Source organism: Gallus gallus, chromosome 23 (assembly GCF_016699485.2).
Source record: "Gallus gallus isolate bGalGal1 chromosome 23, bGalGal1.mat.broiler.GRCg7b, whole genome shotgun sequence".
NCBI lineage: Eukaryota > Metazoa > Chordata > Aves > Galliformes > Phasianidae > Gallus > Gallus gallus.
The window spans coordinates 429,269-454,230 of NC_052554.1; the positions used below are offsets into that span (position 1 = coordinate 429,269).

Below are 24,962 nucleotides of genomic sequence, written 5' to 3' on the forward strand. Positions count from 1 at the left end.
GAGCTCATTTGTTAAGCAAACATAAAGCTGAAACAATGAGAAATACTTAAGATCAACGTAAACAAAGGCCCAGAGGAGGACAGCTTCAAGGCTCCCTGGCCCATCCCTCCAAACTGTTAAAGGAGGAAGACTGTCCAGAACGCAAACTGATCTTCCCACTGACGGCTGTGAGCCTCCTACAGTGCTCCCCCACAGCCTCCAGTAAGTGCATATGAAAGCGTGGGGGAAGAGGGAAGGAGTGCAGGCAGATTGACATGACTGTAGGCACTGTCAGATCACTAGATAGCATTCAAGGAAATCATGAGCTGGTGACAAGCATGTGGTGGAGCCTACAAAATTTGTAAAACCAGTTGCTTCCATGAAGATGCTTACAAGCAAGACCAGAGAACAATGGCTAAATTTATTCCCCAGCTCCTTCTGAATGAGGAAAAGCTGCTTCTTCGCTTGTGACTAATTGAAATACCTACTTTCTGTTACAATTTCATTCTCTCTGCAGTTTAGTTTCCACTCATGAAACATGTATCAACACTTAAAATCACACGCCTGTCCTCTCCTTCCCCCTTACTTCATACCCAAAATACCTCAATCTTTTCTGTCCCAAAAATGACACAGCTGAATGGCAAGCCAGAATCTCCCTGCTATTTTGGGAGAAATTGACAGACTTGTTCCCCCTTTTAGAGTACAGCCAAATTAATCGTGCATCTTACGCCCCACAGAGCACTGCACGTCCAGGAGGCCACACTGTGCTTTGTCAACACCAGACTTGGAGGTCTGCATCACATCCCTCAGGTACACAGGAGAAACAGGGTAGAGACCAAACAATACACATCTTTAAGCTGTCAGTTTATCCATTATTGATTTGAGTTTATATATGTGCACAAACTACATATACACTTACTGCCTTTCCCAAGCTGCTTAAGACAACTAAGGACTAATTGAATAGATTCAAAATAGAGCAACATGAACTTACACAATCCTTGACCACATGCAGCTTTCCCCCACTGCCAAGCACCTCTCAGCTCTTACTCTCTGAGCTACTGAAGGGTTTACTTTCAGTGGAAAAGACAAAGATAACTTTCACCTGCCATAAGAAATGGAGGATAACCAGAAAGATGAGCACTGCTGTCGTGTGAGCTGCACAGTGCACTTCTGTGCTTTATGAAAGCTTTTTCAGCGTGGGGCACTGCCTCTTCTATCCCCCTGCAAGCAGGATGAGACCAGCGACAAGAAGGAACACAGAGTTCTAATTCTACACTGAAATCACTGGCTTTGGCCCCACACCTCTTTCTTAGAAGTTCAAACTCTGACCTGAGCAGTCAGAGGGTTCTCAGGCTCTGCATCAAGCCACTGCGGAGAAAAGCTAAGTCCTCAGTTACAAAACTGAGTGCACATAAAAACATTATGGTTCTATTACATGCCACTTCCTTGTCTAAGGAGGCCTTAAATAAATGAAAAGAATTAGACTTTCACTACTGCAGGAAAAATCAACAGCCCAGTAAAACAAGGAACAGGAGGGTAACACTACCAAGGCTTCAGCCTCGACTTGATCGAGTCCATATTCCCTTTCCTTAGTTTAAGCTCCTCTCTGGTGTCACTGCTAACAATAACAAACCTAAGATGGGACTAGAACATGCAAGAGAGATTGGTGCGGTTTCCTCGCTCAAAAAAGAAGTTGAGAAGCTCCTTCTTCCCGGCTGCCTTTAGACAAACTGGTAGAAGCTGCTGGCTCTAGCTGCACTGCAGGAAGAAGCGTTTGCAAAGGAAGCTGTCAGGAGGAGGGGCTCAGCGTCACACAAGAAATTTTACCCTGACTGCAAAAATAAGCTGCTGTTCTAATCCAGCTCAGCACACCTAGGTGAGTCGGGCCACTTGGCAGAAAGCAGGTCCAAAACCAAAAAGGAAGACAGACGAAGTACTGCTGGCTTCGCTTCATTCCTGCAATGGGAGACCTGCAGAACAGCATCATTGCTACCGCAGCAGCCATTGATTTTTCAGAGGTCGATACTCCACTCCCACAGATCTGCTCGGCAGGAGCTTTAATCACATCTAGTGCTCCTACTCCGGGCCTGCCCTCCTCCTCTTCCCCCTCCAAATAAAATTTCTAAAAAGGAGGGAGGAAGGAAGGGGGCTTTCCTCCCCCTCCAAACACTGAACAGATTAACAAATTTCACATTCTCTCTCTTTGGAGAGGAGAGACTCAAAGCTGTAGCTGCAGCACGAAGTACAGAAGGAGTAACATGATTCATCCACAGAACAAGATGTCGCTGAAGGGAAAACCCACTGCAGGGAAGCCAGGGAGCGCTGGGTGCTGAGCTCCTCTGCAAGATCCTGGGAAACACAGCAGAAAGCTCTCTGCAGGACAGCTCCCATTTAACCCATGGAAGGCAGCTCAGCTTCTAAAATTACTTCCAGGTCTCTTGCTACAACAAATATTCAAAGCAACAGTGGTAAGTGCAGAAGTTTGGCTTGGCAGAGCCATGTCACTTCGGCTCTTGCAGAGGCTGGCCAGGCCACCCAGCAGCAGCATGAGTAGAGAGGGGTGAATCTTAAAGCTTCAACAGTAACCTCAACCCTGAACCAGCTGCAGGGAAGAGACATGCATGACCACAGGCACAGTGAGCAGCAGCATCACAGCTGTATCAGAAGACATCCTCAGCAACACCAACTTTTTTGGGAAGGTGCTGGGGATACAAGGGGCAGCAAGAGCTGCCAGTTGGCCACATCAAGCAGAAGGGCTACCCAACACCAGCCCTTGAGAAGGAGAAAGCAAGTGAGAAACCTGCATGGCTCTCAGATGACAGATCACAACCTTGTTATCTGCAGAGCCTTTGTTTTTCTTCCAGGGGCTCCAATGGCGTCTTCTGCTTCAAATTGAAGACGAAGCCCAGAGCATATAACAAGCTTAATTGTCTAAGAGGCAGCAGCTATCCTCTGACTGCAGCCTTAAGGATATTCCAACCCCACAGAGTGCTCACACTGGAAGGTAATTTACAGTCTCTGATGACTTCAAATTAAACTCCAAAGTATTCACAGGCATCTCCGCATACAATGCCACCAGTGCCATCATGCCAATCACAGGAGCTTGGCTGGGCAAAGAAGGCAGCAGAGGCAGGAGTTTGGCTGCCATATCTATGGGGAGATAGTGAGAGGGCAGCTCCAGGGGCCACGGCCAACCCCCCAAACCAGCGAGCAGGGCAGAGCCAGAGAAAGCGCCTTCATGGGTTGCAGCACCGCCCCAGGAACCACTGACCTAGGAAGGACAGGGGAACTGAAGGCAAACTGCAGAAGAAACGAGGAAAATCTGCTCAGAGCAGCAAGTGTGCAAGGGAGGTCAGCACAGCCCTGGCAACCTGCACTGCACGCTCACTACCACTACAGGGTCAGGGGTTGCCAGAGTAGTCAATTCCTAGAGATGGCATCTCCTGTCAGTTCAGCAAATTTGGCCTTCTTTTCCTCAGTCAGACTTGATTTGAAACCACAATAAAACCATTAGACAACTCCTCCTCTGATCACCATGCAGGCCTTCCTTGAAATCTCAGCGCCAACATCGTAGCACAAGAACAGTGACACGAGCCCAACCCAGCAGCACTGCCACCACTGCAGCAGAGGGGCAGGCACAGTCCTGGGTCCATGCCATGCCCACATCCACATGGAAGCAGTTTTCTCCACTGCATTTATGATTGTGTGCATCTCCAAGACAAGTCAATCCCAAACAACAAAATGGTATCAGCAGGAAAATGAATCCTGTGAACTTCAGGCTCAGGTACAACAGCACTCACACGGAGCACAGTGATGTCAGCAGAAGTTAAATGCCTTCATTTATCCCTGTAGCCACTCCTCATAGTGCACAAGGTCGGCTCAGCACGGCCCATCTCTCCCTGCATGGTTTGGGACCTCCAGTGCGGTTCCACTGCGATGCCAAGGACAGAGGGATGTGACTGCTGCTCCCAGTGGCAGGCTAACTGAGGCTCCTATTTAAGAGGTCTCCAATAACACCAACTCAGCAACAAAAATGAATGAAGTGAAAGCCTCGTTTCCCTGCCCTACAAGAAACATGTTGAAAGTATGTTTGAAAGCAGAGGCTCATCTTGCAAGGTGCGTGCTGCAGCAGTGATAGTGCAACACGCTACATTTCCAGGCTGCAGCACCATAAGGGATGCATGTGATTGAGAGCATGGACTCTTCAGGATCCAACATCAGAACTGCTCATCCTACAGCAATTTCCTGATTAATGCCCCCCCTCATCACTCCAGCTGGGCCAGAGCCTGCCTGCACTGGGAACACAGGGTGCTCAAATGCTAAGTTAGCTGTGGCTGCCATCCTGCCCTCCACGAGACCACAGCTCTGCAGTTCAGCCTGCAACTGAAATCACTCCTAAGAAATAAAAAGGCTCTGGGCAGGGGAATCTGCGCAAGGAGCACAGGCAGGAAGCAGAGCTGAGCTGCTGACGACGAGAATAGAAACAGGAAACGAGCCCGGCACTGAGCACAGCACAATCTGCTGCCAGCACCAGCTCCTGCGAAGCTGAGCCACCCCAGCAGCACCATGGGGTTTCTGAAGGCACCCCCACCTGAAGGCAGAGTGCTTGGGGCAGCCTGGAGCTGGCCCAGCTGCTGCATGCAGGCAGGGAGCTCCTCTGAGGTGCTTGGGTGAGTTTGGCTCAGACCCAGAGGGGCTGAGAGCAATTGCCAATGGACAAAGAGTGGAGCAGCCCTGAGAGGGGCTCGCCTGCAGTAGCTGGATGATCGTGGTACCTCTGTGAGCAGCACTCAGCACTCTCCACACCTGTAAAGGCTGTGGGAAAACTAGTTTTTAAAAAGCAAGGCCTTCTTAAGAAAGGACACAAAAATGATTGCCAAAACTATACGCACCAAGAAAAGCCTAGTGAAGCCCTGGTCAGGACAAAAAACATTTGAACTCCCCAGATCACCATAACTTAGGATAGAAACCTTCCTACCAGCAGAAGCTGGAACATACCAATCCTACAAACATGGTGCTCCAGGTCCTGTGCTCCTTGGGGCAAGCCCCCAGGTGCCCCATATGTCCACTGATGCCCAGCCACCAGGGCCTGCAGCTGCCCTGCAGACATCACTAATCCCCCTCTCCTGCAGCAAGGAATACACTCAGAACATCAAACACAGCCCAAACATAAGCAGGAAGTCCCAGAGGGGAAAAGAAAGTGACTGAAGCCACCAAGAGATTCAACTATAAGTTTCTTCTCCCCTTCCCCAAAAGAAATGTTTTCTTAAAAATTCCTTGAGCCCCGCCATCCATAGCAGCTCTGAGGTAGTTTCTCACTGTACGTCAGGCTGCTGCCATTATTATTTTCAGGTCAGGGGATGCAGCTGACAGAGCTCAACTTTATCCCACTTCAGGTATCCACAGAGTGAGAGCTGAAATTACCTCCTTGTGAAACCCACAAACCCCTGCTACCCTTGCCAATGTCTCCACATTCAGAAAAGACTTCAGAGGAAGAAATCAAACAAAAAATACCCTACAACTGTGATACCTCTCCTCTCCCCACAAAATCTAACACTGTCAAACCCACACTACAAAGATCCAAGACCAGAGTGCACGTGCATGAGTTAAACATAGATCAGGAATTTGTTTGCAGACAGTTGAATTCCTTCCTCCCATCAACAAGACACATTTCAGTCCTGAAGCCAGTAATGAACAAAGCTGAAATGCAGCTAAATGAGCAACAGTTCCCCAGCGGTGAAAAATACTGAGATAGAAATAATTCCCACTCCACAACAAGATGGAAGAAAGACACTCAGGAAAGGAATGGGGATTCTCCCTCAAGCTACACAGTATATCAACCACATAAACTAAAGACATCCCACCTACCCCACATCTACTTCAGAGACACCAGAAACTTACACTCGATGGCGCATAAGACAAAGACAAAGGCAACGTAACAGACTTGCTGCTTGTTCCATAACAAGATACAAAATTACTCTGAACAGCCCCAAAATTCCATAGATTTTTGCAGCGGAACTGACTTCAATTCAAACCCAAACTGACGTCCTAGCACCCTATTGGCTTCCCCTATACCCATGCTGCCAGAGCACCTTCCAAGTCTAAGCAGATGGTAATTAATAGCTGGAAATATTCGACTTCCACTGACTCAATATCCAAGTTGCAAAGGTAGAGGCTCCAAATAAACTGCATACAACTTGCCAAGAATTCTTTGCTGAAAAGACTAAGAAACCTCTTGGGAGAATAAGACTTATACTATGGATTACTATTCCTCTATTACGCTCAGACACAAAAGACTACACTTCGCTTCTCCCATACACAATAGAAATCTAAGTTTAGTTGGGCTGCAGTCCTGACAAGAAATTCCCAAGGGAAGCAGCAAATTCTTCAGAGAAATTCTTCATCCTGACTGCTGTAGGAAAAGAGTACCAGCCAGGACACTCTTGCAGATGCATTATTCTTTAAAAGGCATCAGTGATTTCAAGCTAGCAGCAGTCCTTTCCCCCAGCACAACAAGTATAACCTTCAGAAAGAGAACAACAAACCCAGAAATATTTAGGCTAGGACAGAAATGAAAGACCAGGTATTTTGCTACTTAAAGATGTTCAGACAAAGCACCAGAGACGTCAGTAGTTTGACTCTCACGCTGTTCAAAGGAACATCATCAAGAAGCTTTAGTTAGTGACACAAAACTCATTGGAAGGAAAAGTATCTTGAAGACCCCCATGCAGGGAGACCAATGTGACATTTCTCATTGTTAGGCAGGTCCTAACAAAGCCAGCAACATCTGACAGCAGTTCAACAACTTGAAAGTGTCACCAAACCAACGCTTCCATCTATAGGACATCATGAAATGTCAACTATGTCAGCCAAAGATATATTCCTGCCTTTGTCTCTTGAAATTTCAGCATTAATACTGATGTACAGTATTAAATGGATGACAGCCAAAGACTCGTAAAGGCACTTGGTACATAAATTTAACACTTCACAAATACATACCAAAAGCAGCAACCTACTGGAGTTGATCTGTTTAATTAAAGGTGACGCGTCGTATGATTTGCCCAGATTCCAAGATACCCAGTGAGCGGTTCCCCACAGTGCCCACTGAGGCTTGGAAGAGGACTTAACTCCACAAAAAATTAAAAACCCACAAACTATGATGCTCTAAGTCATACACAAGGGCAAAATAGGAGTCTAAGAATCCTCCCAAGTAGGATAAAGCTTTCTAAAACAGACAGAATGAGCAAAATGTAAGGAAGATAAAAGAAATTGCTAACACCCTTTCATGTAGCACCTCTGCTTCTAAGTACCTCCAGGCCAAGTTTCCTGCAAGACATCCATCACTGAAACCAAGAACTGGTTTCCATACACCTCAGAGGTCCTTTTTAAGCCGTTCCACAACATCACTATCCAATGCATTCTCAGTTACAGATGGGAGCGCTGGTCCTGCCCTACAAGATCCTAACTGGAGGACAAAGAACTGTGACACACACACACACACACACACACACCATTTAATGTTTTTTTGCTTACTGAAGAAGAAAAAGCCCAAAAGCATGTGAGGGTTGGGTAAGCTGAACACTGCTTCATTTCCTAAATGCTCATGATTTGGTGATAAAGATATGAAAACATAGTGACTGTTAAGTCTGTTTAATATAGAAAATAAACTTAATAGATGGCAGATTCTAAAAGCTGGAGCAAATTTTTGTGCCCTGGATTTCTCTTCAGAAAATCTGAGTATCTGTTTAGAAATTCATTAGCGTTAAAAACTTTTCAACTGGGTAAGTTCCCCCACAGCAGAGACGGTATCTTTTCTTAAACTGCTTGGGAAAAAGGAAAGCTTGAAAGGGGACAAACAGATTGTACCACAGGGTATAAAACAAACTCCCACTTGGTGCTGAGGAGCCACTTCTGCTAAGCAGAGCAGCTAATTCCTATAATCTGAGTCAGAGGGCGCTGATTGGTAGGATTCATGAAGGCTCTATCAACAATGCTACTGAACAGGACTTCCCACCGTTCAGAGCTAGAGCAATTTCTTCAATTACTTCAGTGGCTTCACTTTTCCTACATTCTTCGCCAGAAGATGGGTCACATGGAAGAACTTGCGGAGAGGCAGAGTGGAAAGAAACGTTATTTAAAAGGATTTTCCCCAGGCCTCAGAACAAATTAAGTCTTCGTAATCAAGATTCAATTTTTTATTTTTATTTTTTCTTAAAAGGAAAAACAACCCACAGCTACTACCATTAGGGGGTCAGAACTAGAACCACTTTGTATTTTGGGTGACAATTTGTACCCACAAAGGAAAGGAATTATTTCAATGGGCTCACAATTCTCATTGCTGAGTGCAAAAATAACTTTGCTATGTACACAGCTCACTCTCCTTTGACCAATCCAGCAGCAGCTTAAAAAACAGACTTAGCCAGTGGTTAAATAAATATAAAAAAAAAAGAAAAAAAAAAAAAAAACCTCACTCACTTTCTACTGGTTAGAAGTGAAAGTAACCAGCAAAATCAGAATTCAGCATCTCAACACTGTTCATCCAAGTCAGATGCACAGAGCAACTTGTGCAAACTAATCTAAACATCTGACCCTCCTCCATTTCCTTTATAAAAAGTCTGAAGCCAAAGTTAAACTCTTCTGGCCCAAATCTGCTGGAAAACTAGGCACTCATCTTATACCCAGCTGTACACTGTGCATAAGCAAGCAGATTTAGATGGGGAATTACATTTCCTTTTCCATTCTGCTAGGGAAAGAGCTGATCTTCCTCACTTCAGGTACTAATAAACTTGACTTTCTTATCAACCATTTGGTCAGATTGGAGCAAAAAACCTTAAATCAGCAGCATGAGGTTCCAGTGACAGAACGGGAACAGTTCCATAGCCAACAAACGACCCACACAACAGTGGGCTAAAGAAACAACAGAATAAAATAAAATGAGACACACTTCCTGAAGGTCAGAGCCTACTCTAACAGCAATCAGGTACTTCAGACACTATGAACAGAAACCTCAAGAAATCTTTTGGCTAGAACATGCAGACCAGAGTACTTAGGGGTAAACTTTACTCTCAGATCCATTACTTTTGTAAATTACATTTAATCTCCAGTGGGAAGCCAGAAGCTAATGACTTAGTAAAAAGCACAGGCAGTCTCCATCATTCCCATTTCCTTGTGGAATACCACCACTGCTAATTTATCCTGCTGTGCTTCTGATTGCTCTCGCCCCATTCACTTCTAGAACAGCTCACCACTCACCGGCAGGCTAGAAGGTCTGGACTGAATATTCAAGTTCATATCCTCTTGCCCTTTACTGGAAGCCATTGAGGGAGCAGATGATGTCTGGGAGCCAAACGATTCTTGAGATAACTCCTGAAAAATTAAAAAAATACCCCCCAAAAAATCACAAATGGGAATAAAATAAAGGCTCAGCTGGAGTCACTCCAGTGTATTTTCACATTGTTGAAGAATTATGTACCCTCATTAACGTTTGCTTAAATCAGGAAATAGGACAGAAAAGAGTTGAAGCCAGCACGCCTACTGCTCCGTAGACTGCTATGGTGAGCACTGAGTGTAGAACTCCAATTCACAACAAAACAGTAATTCTTTGCCTTTTTCTTGTTACTGATAGGTCCTGAAGAAAAGAGACTGTCCTGGAAGATTGCCCACTCAGCTTCTTGATTTTCTAACATCACACAACAGCTCGAAGTACCTCCTTCTACAAATGCTGCAAGTCAATTAAAATTCCCTACTTCTAAAAAGCTACTTTTGATGCACTGCAATGTTTGCTGAAAGGTCTCACCTAGCCTTTCATGTCTATTAGAATATTATTAAATGTTGCTGGAAATAAACACAGAAAAAAAAATATCTGTTTCTTGATTTTATCCTCAATTCCACATGCCTCATGTTTTACCTCTCTTCCTTAAAGCAAAGCTTTACATTTAAGAGCAAACTCTCCCATCTATGTGTCACTCTGAAAATTGTCTTTACTGGTTCCATCTCCACTTGTGTTGCCTTCTGTAAACGCCTGTGAAAAAACTCCACTCAAGCAGCAAGGAACCCACGGAGCTTTCCCATGCTCATTTCCTCTGTATGATCAATACACCTCCTGAAGTCTTGGGATGAGATATAAAAGCACCAGGAAATAGGGTTGTTTTTTTTGAAGACTCAGAAGTGCTCTGCTATTGTGCTAAATTAAGTGGCTCTGTAGACCACCTGGAGATCTTCCACAGACCACAGTGTGAAAACCATGCCAGTATGAAATCTTTTAGACCGGTACTGCCGATTTACATGCAACTGGTCTTTAGAACTGCAGCATTACTGCAGCTCGGCCTGTTAACAACATAACATCTCTGTAAGAGATGCAGATCTACACACAGTGGAGAACCAGCACATCTGTTATAGCAATCATTCCAGCCAGCTTCTCAAGGCATAGTTCTACTGACTTAAACCCACCAAGAAAACCATTTGCCCAAGTTTCTTAAAAATTGCTTAGAGAAGGAAGCAAAGCAGGAGACGGCCTACCTGAGGAGGGGGGAAGCGTTGCTGGGAATATGCAGACTGCTGCTGCTGCGGCTGTGACTGAGGGTATGAAGATGACTGCTGAGAAAGAGCCGAGGAAGCTGTCTGCTGAGTTTGCTGCTGCTGCTGGTAGGGTGACTGTGACTGCTGCTGTGAGTAGGGAGGCTGATTCTGTTGATGCTGCTGGGCTGTGGACTGCTGCTGAGGATATGGAGTTGGGGACTGCTGATGGGGCGGCTGGGACTGCTGCTGCGAATACGCAGGCTGCGATGTCTGAAGCTGTGGAGCTTGAGACTGAGGCTGTTGCTGCTGCTGATAAGAAGGCTGAGAGTGAGGGGTCTGGGATGGAGTCTGCTGAGAATATGGAGGCTGCTGCTGCTGGGGATGAGGGCTTTGCTGGTTGTAATATGGAGTCTGGCTTTGCTGCCCATATGCGTTGGGACCCTGCTGTCCGTAAGGTGGAATCTACAGAAGAGGAAGGTAGAATCATACCAGTTAAGGAGTGATTTTACATACACACAGTCATATTATACTCAAGAAGAAACAATTCAGAGACCTGTGTAGAGCAGTTAACTGGGAAGGTACATGAAATGTCACTACCTATGTAAGGAAACCTCCCAGACAGTATCAAAAGTCACTTGTGCATGACATTATTCTCAGCAGTAAGAAAATTTTAATAGGCACCATTACTAAATTTTTAGGGATCCCTATCTGACCATGCTTTGATGACATTAACATCAAAAGGAAAGAAGGCTTGCTCCACAAAAAGGCAGCCTTTTGTATCTTGTTAACAGTCCAGCAGGAAGCACTCAGTTCATGCAGTGAGCCAGAACTAACCTGGAAGTCATTTCCACTGTAAGAAACAGTACTGTTAACGGAATACAGTGCTGAGAATATCTCAGCCACCTCACTATTTTTCCCCTTGGTTCTGACTCACTGCTCTGCTGCTGCCTCTTGTGGAAGGAAGGATTCCACAGATCCTCATGCATCGATCACGCCTGGATCCAGGTGTGGTTTCCCATGCAGCCTAAAGAAATGCCATTTCACTTAACCAACCAATTCCAACCTGATGGAAGGTGGTTCCTTCAAAACACACAGTACTTTCTTGCTCTCCTGTCTGCCCTGCTGCAAACAGAGACTTACAGAAGCTTGGGTGCTCTACCTGCTGCGCATACGAGATGCTGCCCATTGTACTTTGTGTCCTGCTTTGCATTCCCATGGGATATCTCTGGGGAGTCTGTGGCCCATAGGGCTGTCCTGGATAGCCGTGTCCTTGCTGTGGCCCTGCCTGAGGTCCCTGCTGCTGTGTGTAGGGGTTGTTTCCTCCATACGGCTGAGGCCTCATCTTCCCCATCTGATCCATTGGGCTTGAAGGCTGCAAAGCAAATTGTGACACACGATATACACCCAGCTGCATACAGGAATTGTTCACAACTTCAGAAAAAAAAACAGAAGAAAATTTCACCAGGTTGATGCAAAGCAGCAAAAGCCATCTGCCTCTTTGTGGGTGCTGCAACCCACAGTTCTGTTCTGAAGTACAGCATGGTTTTCAACGCCCTTTCAAACAACAGACATTTCACAAAGAACAAGCCCAATGAGAAGCAGTCATTTTACGTTGACATATCTCCTACGGCCAGAGGAGAGGAAAGAAGGTGGGAAGGGCCATTAAGAAAGATGAATTATCAATGTAAGTGGCTTTTCCCCACAGTAGGCAGTAGTTTAATACCCAGATACTTCACAACAAGGTAAATTCACCCTGAAAATTTCAATATTCACAAGAAACACCTCTTCTTTCACAAATAACAAGGTCTCTGAAAACACTACAGGCTGTTAATCTACACCTATGCATTTCAATTAATCCATATCGGTGTAATGCCAGCACTACTGATGTTCACAGACTGAAGTTCTACTTTTTATTATTATTATTATTATCATGTGCTTTGTGTCTGCTGCCTTTTGCAGAATACAGGACTCTAAATCTAATTTCTTTAGATGCATGAAAAAGTACTGGTCAGCCTTGAATGTCAAGTCCATAAGTTTTAGAGCAGACATCACGAGACACATGAGTAAATGCAACTTGAGTATGTCTGCCTCATCTGCACTACCTCTGCCTGCAGCTGAGATATAGGAAGTCAACCAAATTTGCTGAGAACACTGTAAGCCCCAAAACACAGCGCTGCTACCTAGGCAGTAGTATTACTACACTAAAGCAAGACCTGCCATCAGCCTGCTTTGGCATAGCGACCTCTAAATGAATCCCAGCCACAGTCTTTAAACTCCATCACTCAGACTGAATAAGGAATTTCACTGATCTCCTGATGACCTAAGTAATACCAATTGGATGTTTTCCACGGCATCACCATGACAATGGACTCTCTATTACATCGTTGCTTCCTGCAACTAGCCCTAGGCTGGTATTTGCACAGATCCACCCTCTCTTGCTGAGGTCAGGTGCTTGAGGAGTGGCACTACAGGCCTGCACAAGCAAACATCGCACAAAGCCAGCTCCTGCTGGAAACATAAAGAGTCCCAGACGCTAGAACAGTATTTCAGTTATGTTTGCAGAATCCACCCTCCCAGGAAAAAGTTCATGCAGTATGCTACACTTCAGAAAATCCTACCTCAACAGCCAGCACAGCTTGAAGCCCCAACACACAGACCCTGACAACATTTGTTTGACCAGCTGTCTGCTACTTCCAGCCTGCCAGGCAAGCCCAGCTCCGAGCCCGCGCCAAAGAGAAGCAAGCAGGGGCACCACGGGGAGCCTGCAGCACTCTTGTAGGGCAGCAGGAGCTGGAATTTAGCAGAGGGAATTTAGTGGGGATGCAGGCAAAGCACCCCACAGTCAGTACAGTGGTGCTATCACCCAGTCAAACCAGGCTCCCTTAGAGCCACTTGCACAAATATGGCAGAAATCAATTAGGAACCAGACCTGAGTTCCTTCCAGTTCAGCCCCAGACAGCCCTGCAGCACTATGCTTGCCATCTTACAGAAGCCACTCCAGGACGACTGTGTACAGCACACCAGTATGATTCTACCAAGCCAGTTTTACAGAGATGTGACCCACCACACTCCTTTGTACTTCCCCCTCCATTTCAGTACATATATTGATACCAAAACAGCTCTGAAGAAGTTTGTATTTAATATTCAAGCTACCACAGCTGCTAGAGCTGAGGAGCAGCATGGGCAGAAGCTGCAGCGCCTCGGCAGATGGAGCCCCAGGAGCCCAGGATCACCTGTGTCACTGCCTCGTGGGCAAACTCCCCTCAGCACATCACCAGCACCTCTGAGGGTTTCATCTTTTCCCTCTCCACGCTGTATTCTTTGCTATCTTAAAGCAGTACCGAGGATTACCTCCTTGCCCCCATAGCTCACTCTTCCCCCAAGAGGTGCACACAGTGTGGTTCTGCTGCTATCTGCTGGAGAGCAACTTTTGTTACCGACTGCACATTTCAGTATCTTTTCCCTTTGTTACTTGTTTCCCCAAGTTGTTACCTCATCTTCACACCCTGCTAGCAAGGATAGATTCTCAAATACATCCCTGTTAATTCTGTTGTTGCTGCTGTGTTTAAATGTGCGCACACCACATGCTGCCTCCTCTGCACAGATTTTCTTGTCTGTGGTCACCCATAAGGATAAGAAACAAGGTGAAGATCCACTTTTCCATGGCTCTTACAGGAAACATGATGACTGTTAAAGAAAAAAAAAAAAACTTGAAGAAACTTTTTTTGCAGCTATAAAGAAAAAAAGGCAACGCAACACCCAAATGATATTTTGAGGATGTGACCAAGTCATCGCCCTGATGGCTCAGCACAAAGTGCAGGGTGTACTTTCAAACACCACAGCTTTCAGTTGTGGCCACAGCACATAGAGATGCTAAAAACAAACATGAAGACCATCACTCTGAATTACAGCTTTACAGGTAAAATTCTCTAAGCAGAGAAATGTAAATCCTGATTCATCTCTTTCAAGTGAAGGAACCATTTCGTACACACAGCCTGGACTTGCTGCTTACCAACAAGCTAATTGGTCAGGGCTGCCCTGGCCATCTCAGCCTGCAGAGCTTCATTTTTCCCCTCCAAATCTCCCATTAAAGACACACATCTATTTCACTGATGGGGCTTTAACTACTCTTGTCTTAGCAGTGTTGTTCTGTCTTCAGGAGCATGCCATCAGGAAGGCCACTCCAATCTGCCGTCTCAGACCCTGTTGGTAATTTAACCACGTCTCGAGAAAGGAACATTCAAAGTCACAACACAGAAGTTGAAATTGATCCATGAGCTCCCATAAAGACTTTGGGAGTGGAGGTGGTACAGAGCTGCTCTGCGTACCAATGCGTGTGAGATGGGAGAGCCAAGAGGAAGCGAGCCCGCTCACGAGAACACTCCAGGATAAACAAGGAAATACCAAACCCTGACTGCAAATGACTGGAGACACCTCTCTGGACTGATACATGGGAAATCTTTTCAATAGGAAACCACAGGAGTAGATTACTGTGATTACACTTCAAAAGCAAAGGCCCCGCCACAGAGAGACATAATTGAGAGAAAGTGTTGCTCCTTGGTCACTGAAGCCCAGACCCCCTGCTTACATCTCCTTGCATTCATAGAAATTGCCCCTATTCTCCCTTCAGTCTCAGTACCTCCACTGTTTTACAGCACTGTTAGGCACCAAAACTCGGCAAAACACAGCCCTGTTCCCAGTCAAACTTTAAAAAGCTACGTTGTTCTGTATGGTGTGAAATGAAAGCCACTGAAAGCCAACACTCCAGACAAACTGCTGAGCTTTCAAGAAAATCTGAAATATTCCTAGAGTAAGAGCTTGTAACAGCAAGCCCAAAGCAAGCCTCAATGGCTGAGCTAAAAAGCTCTCCAAGCAGTACCTGCAATGCACAGTGTGTCGGCCCCAGTGCAACAGCACTGCAAAAACCCACACTTCTTCCAAAATGTGCCAGGGCGTGCTGGGGCTGTGAGCAGGGAGAGACGGAAAGCACAGAGTGGGCCCTGAGCAAAGAAACAGAACAGCAGCCAGCGGCAACGCTTCACTGCATGAGGAGACAGGTGCAGCTTTCTTTAACAAATCAAACTGAACAAAAAAAAAAAAAAGAAAAAACTCTAAGCACATGAGGATTTCACAACAAATTCTTCTTAGGTTTTCTCCTGCAGAGGCAAAATTTGGCTTCTCCGAAGAGCTTAACTTGGAGGGGACTTGCCTTACGGCGTTAGCAGGAGAAGGAGTAAAGAGAAGAGGCAAATCCAACTTTGGGAGCAGGAGCCAAACCCTCCACAGCCGTACAGAAAAAAGAAGCTCTGACTTTCTCCATTACCTTACTACATGTTTGTATTTTATTAGGCCAGAGGAAGAAAAGGAAGGAGAACTCCTTACTGAACCCTCCAGTTTCAAATCAGCGTCACTCAGCTATTGGCAAATGCGGGTATTGGCCACAATTAGTTTCCTCAGCTGGCCCAAAATAAAAATAAAAAGGCCAAAAAAAGTTATTAAAAAGGCACCGAGCTCCCACCTCGGATCCAAAATCTTTTCCTGACCAGGTTTGTTGTCCATTTTCTTGTGATAAAAAATAATAAAAAGCGTTGCTGGCTGTTTAACCAAGAGAAGCCCTAATTGATTCCCACAGTAATTAACCTGCATTTTACCTCGGAGAGTGGTAGTTAAGGAAGTCGGCACTGCTATTTATAACTCATCTCAAATTGAGGGCAGACTGCCTAAAATCTAACACATCCCAGCTGTACTCCTGTTTGAACTGGGGCCAAGGGAATTTTTTAAAGCAATCTTGGCACCGAATGAATGACACCAACAGTATGAGCGCGTGTGTGGTTGTGTTGTGGTGACGTAGCACGGAGGTGGGATGGGAAGGGGGGCCAGCATGCCGTAATCCCTCTCCCAAGCGCACTCGCCACGCACGGCCCCAGCCAGGCCACGCTGGAGACGCCCACCACAGCCAAACACAGGAAACGTCTTTTCCTGTGGAACGCCTTGAAGTGAGAAGCACATGGCTAATCTGCATAAAAGCAAAGCCACGCCACCCTGCCAGGAAGGTTAGTGCTTGTAATCTCTGGCCACGGAGCTGGCTGCCTGCGAGGACTTGGACCTGCGCCTGATAACCCAGAAAGTGTTGGGAACAGATGGGCAAGGACCCCGGCAGAAACAGCGCGGTGCACGTGACTCACCACATGGCCATGAGCACAAACCATTGTTTGGCTGCGAGTGGTACAAAGGAGCCGCCGGGCTCTGCCAGTGCTGCTCAAGGGGCAGCTGCTCCCGGACCATCCTCAGGCTGCCGGCAAGGTGAGCTCTGAGGGCCTCAAGTCACCGGGATGAGAAGACCCCGAGTGCTGCTGACGCTGGTGAACGTTGTCCTGCAAGCTCAGAGCAAGCCGGATCCAGGTGGGAACGTATAGAAAGGAAGAAGTTATGTCTTGGAGAAGAGCAGGCGCTTTCCTCATGTCTCCGGCCCCTGGCTACCCAAAGGTGAGGTCAAGCAGTCTCTCCATGCAGGGAGATTACAAAGTGGATTCCCACATCAGCTCCAGAAAAGGCACCAGTGGGGGACCATACTGTGAAAAGGGAGTCCTTTTCCCTATGAACCTATCAGTTGTAACCACAGCCATACTGGACTTTTACAACGTTTAAACAAGGAAAGAGAACCGATCCATTAACGCTCCCCAAACCTTTCTGCGCCATGCCAATCAAAATCAATCAGCTCTACAAGAGCAAAATCAACGTCATAAGCATTAGCATGACTGATCAGTGACACCTGCAGCAGCTCATGGAAGAGACCTGGGTCCACATTCAGCAGCTCCCCTTGCCCCTTCTCCAGTGCCTTATGCTTCTACACTGAGGACAGCTGGGAATACTCCACGTGAGTCACTGGCAAAAATACTGCCCTGATTGCAAGGTTGTCGAGAGGATTCATCAACAGAGCAATAAAACAACTTCTAAAAAACAACTCTAACAAAAAGGAAGAGCTTCCTCTGAACTCTGATATTTCCAAGATGTCCCACATCCTCTGGAGCTACCAAGGGCTCCAGTCACCATCAGACAGCAACAGTGGGTGAGGACGCTTGGTGTAAGGTCACGGAGGTCCCAACATCCAGCACCATAAGCACACATTCACGGTGCTGCAGGGACGAGGGCTTTCATCTAAACCTCCCCCAAAACTAAAACTCTGCCACATCATCTAGTTAAAAAGTACAGACCGAGTGACACCCTCTGCAGCACCAAGGCAAATGTTCACCACTGCTGCTATGGCAGGTGTGATGGTCCCAGCACACAATGCACAGGCCCCTGAGAACACGAGTGGAACACCCACTGCAATGCCATGAACTCATTTGGCAGCAGAACCAACGGTAACATCTAACAGACAACACAAGATGCTCCCCCAGGCACAGCCTGCTCTTTTGCCTCCATGGGCCTGCCGGGGCCTTCCAAAACCCCACACATAAGTGACTCAAACCCCTCCAGACCCAGACTAGAGCTCAGGCTGAGAAGTGAGCACAAACTAACAACTGGCCTCATCTGCAAGCAAACACAGCTCATCATCCAGCCAGCCAACTTCTCAGATCTTCCACAAATCCATCATACTACATCTTACCAGTGGAACCAAGATGAGTAAGTTTCCTCCAAACAGCTATTCTGTGAATGTACCCTCCTGGCTAAACATAATTCAGTAATTACCCCATTAACACTTTTCAGCAAGAGGCCAGTCCACACATCTTGGAGGACCTTCCCAAGCACCACTTTTACTAATACTATTCAAATTGATTAAAACTGACCAGAGTTTTGACACGAGACCTATTATTATGGACTGCTTTGCCCCCGAAAGAAGTAAATCAGAAGATCTGGCAAGGAACTGAGATCAAACTGTCATCAGAAAGAACCCGACAGGAGTACAGTACTCATGCCCAGCTGCAGGGGGGAATCTGAGGCTTTGTTGTTTGTATGTACATGCGCTTTTTGGTTTTGGTTTTCTGTTGTTTTTTCTTCTTTTAAAGGCAGAGGGAAGGTGCTTCGACAGCCTCTGCTTTAAACAAAGTGCAATTGTTGATCCCATCTTTCCCTCCCAGACTGACTTTAAGCCCTCCTTAGCAAATTCAATAAATCCAGCTTATCAAGGCTCTAGATTTCTGTTTCTTTCTTCAGTCCGTCATTCCCTGACACACGGCCACATGGCTTATCACACACTACGTTATTCAGGTATCTCTCAGCATCCTCAATGCAATATTTCAACCACTATCATATCTGAAGATGACACATAGCTGGTTTTCTGCAATCTTCAGAATCTACTCAAAGACAGATGCACACTCACATTAGCAGGACATTTTTCTGTAGTGCAAACGGACCTGAAGTAAGATGTACGGTGTAGGTGCTGCAATGGGCTGAGCAGGGAGAGGGGCAAAGTCTCTTCTGTTTTTCTGCAAAAACCAGCATTGGTGGGAGCTCCAGGCAGACAGGCCCAGCCTCACCCTGGGGTCATGCAGCACCAGCACTCACAAGACTCACCAGTCACACCAACAGCAAGTTCCTCAGGGTCACCACTGCTATCCACAGACTCAGTGCACAGCGGGGTACAGATCCTTGTGGAAAGCACATAACTAAGCCCCTGCCACACCAACATTAGGCAAGAGCAAGCAGAAGATTCCCTTGCCTTCCATCTCCACTCTCCCAGCACGACACCAGCGTAACAACCAAACAGTGCAATCCAATGCCTGCACAGGTGCTCTGGCCTGCAAGGAAGAGGTGACCCAGCAGCCAACATGGAGCCTCCCCGCTCTCAGGGCTCCTGCCTGCTCTGCAGCTGGTTGAGTGACACACATGGGCCGATGCCTTGGCCAAGCAATTGGCTCCTTTGGCTCTCATCTCAACTTCGTTATCAGATGCTGAGGCAGAAGCAGGAGCTGACAGCTACCTACTGGGTTATTTTAACACGGCAGGAGATTCTGACAAGCACTATTTACCAAATTAAACACAGGCTAAATTAACAAAGAATTCAGATTCTTCTGCAGCTGCTGGAGACCAGTGAAGTTTTCAGACATTTAACAGGTAGATTATTTAACAGAGTCAGATTATCCACTTTGCTATTTAAAGGGACAGTGTAATCTCTAACACCTTCAATTACATCTGCATGCACAAGTACAAATTGAAAATATTTCCTCTGATCCACATAATGAGGTACCCAGCCATCCCCTCGCTGTCTAACCCATTTAGAAGCACACTATTCAGCCAATTCATCGCAACAGTTCCAAAGTGCCGCTGTTCAATCCTCCCAAAATCTTCACCTCAGCTCCATGGGAGATGACCCCAAGGACCATGTTTGTGATAGCTGTAACGAGGTGCTATTCCTTTTAAGATAGAAAGAAACATCCTTTCTGAATATTAAATCAGGCTTTAAGTTTAGCCAACCTCCTGCGACCACTCTAATGAACTGGAGCAAAGTCAACAAAAAGACAGCTAAGTGTCTTATCACAGCATTTCGATTCCAGGCCCACTTATGCATTAGGAGGAGCATGCAAGCTCCTGCTGTACCACAGAAATGGGCCCAGACCAAGAGCAAGCCATAAAAAAGGAAGAGAAGGAAGGGCAAGGATGGAACAGAAAAATTACACTAAGTGTCACTACGGCTTAAGCGATCTGATTTCAGTCCGGAAGAGTGCAGCTGCTCCAGATCACCAAGACGCAAAATATTCGCCCTAAGCACCACTGAAAACCTGAAAGGCTCCCGAAGTTCAGCAAATGCATTTGGACAACTGAGACCTGTGGCAGACGTCGGTCATGCAGCTAATTCTCCATAACGCCCATTTCCCTTCAAACAAGCGATACTAATCTCAGAGACAGATGGCTTTTGGTACTCAACGCTGCAGACGTTTGTTTTCCAGAACTTGAGCTGAAGGAAGACTCAGTGCGAGAGAGCTCACCAGAGTTTATCTTCCAGAATAAAGTTAACATTACCAACTTGTTTGAAGTCCTTCACGCACAGAAATCTGAGAGGTCCCAGGACACACTTAAACATCTTAGGAGGCACCTCCAGCACACCCTCCTAGCTTTCCAAAAACGCTTACTCGCCATGGAAAAAAACAACAAAGTTTCTACAAGCTCTGAAAGACAAAAAGACATCAAGAATCAGCTGCTGGAGGGGTATTAAGTTGGTTTCAGATATGCAGATGTAAAGCACCTCATCATCATGAGTATCAGGCTTGAGAGGGACTTCATGCATTTCCAGCTTCTCCCATTCAAAAGCAACAAAACAACAAAGCTGCAAACTGCCCAGGAAGAAGTCGTAGATAAGTCTGTCTGAAGATGGACCTTCCCACAACATTTAGGGAGGGAAAGAGGAAGACACAGTTAAACTGCAGAGACCTACATTGACTATACTACCTCATGTGGCTTTCCTCATTTTAACTTACGCCCTAATTCTCCATACACACAATGGGAATAAATGTGGCACTGCGGGTTTCTACCCACTTGTGTCTGTCTGAAAGCTCAAAGTATATTTGAATATCTCAACTTTTTTTTTTTTTTCAAATTTGTTTCATTTTACACTGGAACAAAGGGTGGCTGACCAGACTCACCGGACAAGTAAATTCCCATGGCCACTTAACCTACTGGTTAAGTGTGGTAAGGGTGTACCTGAGGCACTTCAGCATCACGTCAGGGCTCTAAAACATCGCAGGTGTCCAGCAGCCTACTGCCTCTACTACTGCATGCAGCACTGCGATGGAGAAGAAGCAGCTCAGCTCATGGTAAGAGAAGTACAGCTGTCAGAAGCTACCTCATCTCAGCACACAGAGCTCCACCTTGTCCAGAGCAGTTGCCTGCTCTCATAAGAGTGGCATGTCAGGGCCTGTAGTTACTACAAACCACAATTCAGAATACAGCCTCTCGCTTGCTTCTGCAGAAGAACTGAATTTGCTTAAAAGAACATATAACACAACATAAAGGACTGCCAAAGTCATCCAAGTAATCTGAGGTTTGGAATGGAACTATGGAAGAGGCAATCTCAGCTTAAGTTAACACGAATGAAAGACCAGTGCTGTACCAGCCCACCCTCCAGCCCTCCTCACCTCTGGACCCATAAAGCCCAGCTCACACAGCTCTTGCTGCTCCACACCAGGGTGATGTGGGCCTGGCAAGCAGATCGCACAAAGGCACACCCTCATCCCCCCCAGGAGTGCTACTGCAACATTCAGCTAAGAACAAGAGCATCTCTAACACACCTCAGCCAACACCCAATGTTCAAAGCGCCCTTTGCACTGCAACATCAGCTGCCTGTTGCCTTGTTAGAAAGCAGCTCGTTTCCCATTAACGTCCATCCGTTCATTGTGACCCCATCCTATTTCATCAGAGAGATCCAAGGTAACAAAGCCATGTTATGCTAATAGGAAGAAACAAGACTTATTTCCCTTCTTTTTACAGCAGTTGACAAATTTGGACATTATTTTTGTGGGCTTTATTGAGCCTGGCATGAACTCCAGCCGTACAGTGGCACAAGGTCGTTGCTATTTTAAAAAATAGAAATAAAAATCCACCGGCCCTATGTAGCTGATTACAGCGATTTTGAAGCCTGAGTCTACCACCCTATGCTTGCTTTTGTCCTTGGGTTTCTATTCCATTTATGCCTAGAAAAATCCAGCTTCTTTTAAAGTACAATGAAGAATGTGGGGAGTTGCTCAGCAAGTTAAAGTGCGCATGGACAGCTGGTGAGGAGATACAGAAATGCCTCACTGTGCCAATGCCAAGGGGGAGGAGGATCAGCCAACGCTGTGAAGTCTTCACTGGTTTCAGGAACAGGTATAACAAGAAACTGCAAGACAACTCATATGAGAACAGGAAGATGAGGCATGACTGCACCTTGACAGCACTGACAACTGTGAACAGTTTATTGCCTTTTACAGAGTGATCAGATTTAAAGCTAACATTAATACGCGTTCACCATTCAGTACAAGCATTGATGTTGCCTTGACACAATGCACTTTCAATATACTCCACGCTCATCATTAGAGCCAGTAAATCTACACTCTGAAGTTCAGCAGCAAATTACCCCCAAGTCTCCTAATACAATATGCCTAATGAGTTATTCTCCTGAGCATGCGGACAATAGATTTAGCACCTTGCATCAAAGAAGGAAGAGGAGGTGAGGGCTAAGGGCCAAGAGCAGTTGAAAGCCAACAAGAAACAGTCTGGGATATTTCACAGAACACTAATTACTTCATCTGATTTTAATTCCTGACAACAAATCAGCATAGAGCTTTTCAAAGGAAATCTTGTCCTAGATTGCAAGGTAATCAATCACAATTAACACAGAAACAAGCTTTTGCAATGCTGCCATGTCTTATGAACCAAACAGGAAGGCCAACAAAGGCCGTTCGGAAATCTTTTTAAAGCACAGGCTGGTGGAATACTTCAGGATCATCTGTCAGTCACTTCTGTACATCCACCAGTAGTTATCATGAGACAAACAGCAACCAGGCATTCTGCCCCTTCTCCAGAGCAACAGCTCAGTGAGTGCTTCCCATGTCTTTTCTGTTCTAAACCCTCACCAGACCCATGGTCAGCACACGTCACCTGAGAACCATCCCCCCACAAACACGCCCTGTTCCAGGGGAGCCAAGTTCTGTCTATGGGCAATCAGAACTGACATTTCCAGTGAGATGATTTTTCAGAAGACCAAAGAAAAGTGTTCCAGGTGCAATGCCAAGCCCAGAGAGAAAGTCAGATCCAGCAGGTACCACACTGGCCCTGGCCTGGAGAAAGAAGCTCCAAAGCACTGCAGCTACCAAAGCCCTTTACAAACTCATTTGGTCACCACTGCGTTTTTTAAAAATAATAATTAAGAAAAACACACCCACCCAGCTGCCCCACAGGTAACTGCCCTCCTCACATCATGCACAGCTGGAGCATAACCAAAAGGCCGTTCCAATGTCTGTGTGACTGCACTCCATAGGCTGCCCTTCAGGGCCGGCAATGCCAGCTACAAAGTCAGAGACACCTCATGCTGAGAAGATCAGGCTGTGCCTAATTCCAGCACTTCCACCATTTCAGTGTATGTTGTGCAAAGAGGTGAAAGATTTTTTTCAAACCATGTCACAAGAAGTACATTTGAGGAAAGACCACCTCTAGTCTGGCACTGGTTTAATTATTTACATACAGTTAATGAATACCAGATTCTCCTCCTAAACCTGAACAGGGTGCATAGTCCTACAGTCATTTGGACTTTAAATCCATCACCAGACTGTTAAGAAGAATGAAACTCAAAACAAGACGACAGGAAGGATCCCATCCAAGGTAGCACAGTGAGCAGTTCAGCTCTGAGACCCTAGAAGTGTGCAAGTGGTAACGCAGGACAGCCCAATCCCTTCCACGCAGTCCCCAGCGAGCACAGCAATCTGGAAATAAAGGGAGACATTTTGCAACTTAACTAGCAACCTTGTCCTCGAGGAACCAGGGGAAGGGAGAAAGCCAGATGTTTGTAAGCTGGTTATCATCTACTTTTGCTCTGATCCCAATAATTAGAAACACAAGAACAAGGAGAGATAATTAAGATTGCTTGAGTTAGAGAAACATTTTTTCCAATGTCCAGTTCTAAGGACAGTAAAGCACTGAAACAGACTGAGGGAGCTGCATCCTTTCATCGCTGTCTGTGCTGTTATTAGGTGTAGCTGATCCTACCCTGGAGCAGGACAGCAGGCTACATGGCCTTTATCTGAATTCAGATACAGACCTCTGTTCAGCGAGAAAGGCACAGTCACCTACCAAAACAAAGGCAGTGAACAGACAGCAATATTTTGCAGGCACCACAGACTGCCCTGCACAATCTCACCAGAAAAGACCAAAACCAGCACCCCAAACCCAAAGCAGAATGGCCATTTCCAGGTACCCTGCCTCCTCCACACCTCCTGCTCCTCAGTGCATTCACACCGCTGCAACCACCACTCCGGACACAGCATTAAGTACAAACCCACTGTCAGCAGTGGAAGCAGTGGTGTTATGCATCGGTTCGAGTGCATCCCAGAGCTCAGCCCCTGCTGGGGCACAACAGCTCTCCCACCGCGATGTCTGGAGGTTCAGCTGTGGCCTGAGCTCAGGTTTTAAAGCATTCCTGCTCAGTTATTCACAGGCAGGATGCCAGAACAGTGCTGACATCAGAAGGGAAATGGTAATTGTCAGGGTTTCTCTAAGTCAAACCTGAATGAAATCTCACAAGTGCGGGCGGAGGGGGGGGGGGAGGGGGTAAGGGGGAAAGTACTTGTTTAACCCAGTAATTCTCCCCAGGGGAAATTCCAGAGTCATCTGAGCTTCAAGAATTTCTATCAAGAAGAGTCACAGAATCTCTCAGGTTGGAAAGTCACAGCTTCTTTAGGCCATGGTCTGACATCAGCAACTGGCTGCTGCCCTGAAACATTCTCTCCTCTTCATCACATGCCAGAAAAAATGTGAAAGTGCTCCTCAGTCCC

General features: G+C 46.2%; 1 protein-coding gene across 4 annotated transcripts in view; it reads right to left on the bottom strand.

The window, feature by feature from the left end:
• Positions 1-24,962, bottom strand: part of ARID1A (AT-rich interaction domain 1A) — a 57,001-nt gene that overhangs the window by 23,295 nt on the left and 8,744 nt on the right. For 3 of the 4 annotated variants that reach the window (XM_040651932.2, XM_040651931.2, XM_417693.7), the window contains exons 2-4: positions 11,657-11,869; positions 10,498-10,959; positions 9,232-9,345 (exon numbers count right to left, since the gene is read on the bottom strand). In XM_040651932.2, the coding sequence (XP_040507866.1) occupies positions 9,232-9,345; positions 10,498-10,959; positions 11,657-11,869 (789 nt within the window). Of the gene's footprint in view, positions 1-9,231; positions 9,346-10,497; positions 10,960-11,431; positions 11,495-11,656; positions 11,870-24,962 lie in introns of those variants that run through there. The other variant, XM_040651933.1, reaches the window with a different exon arrangement.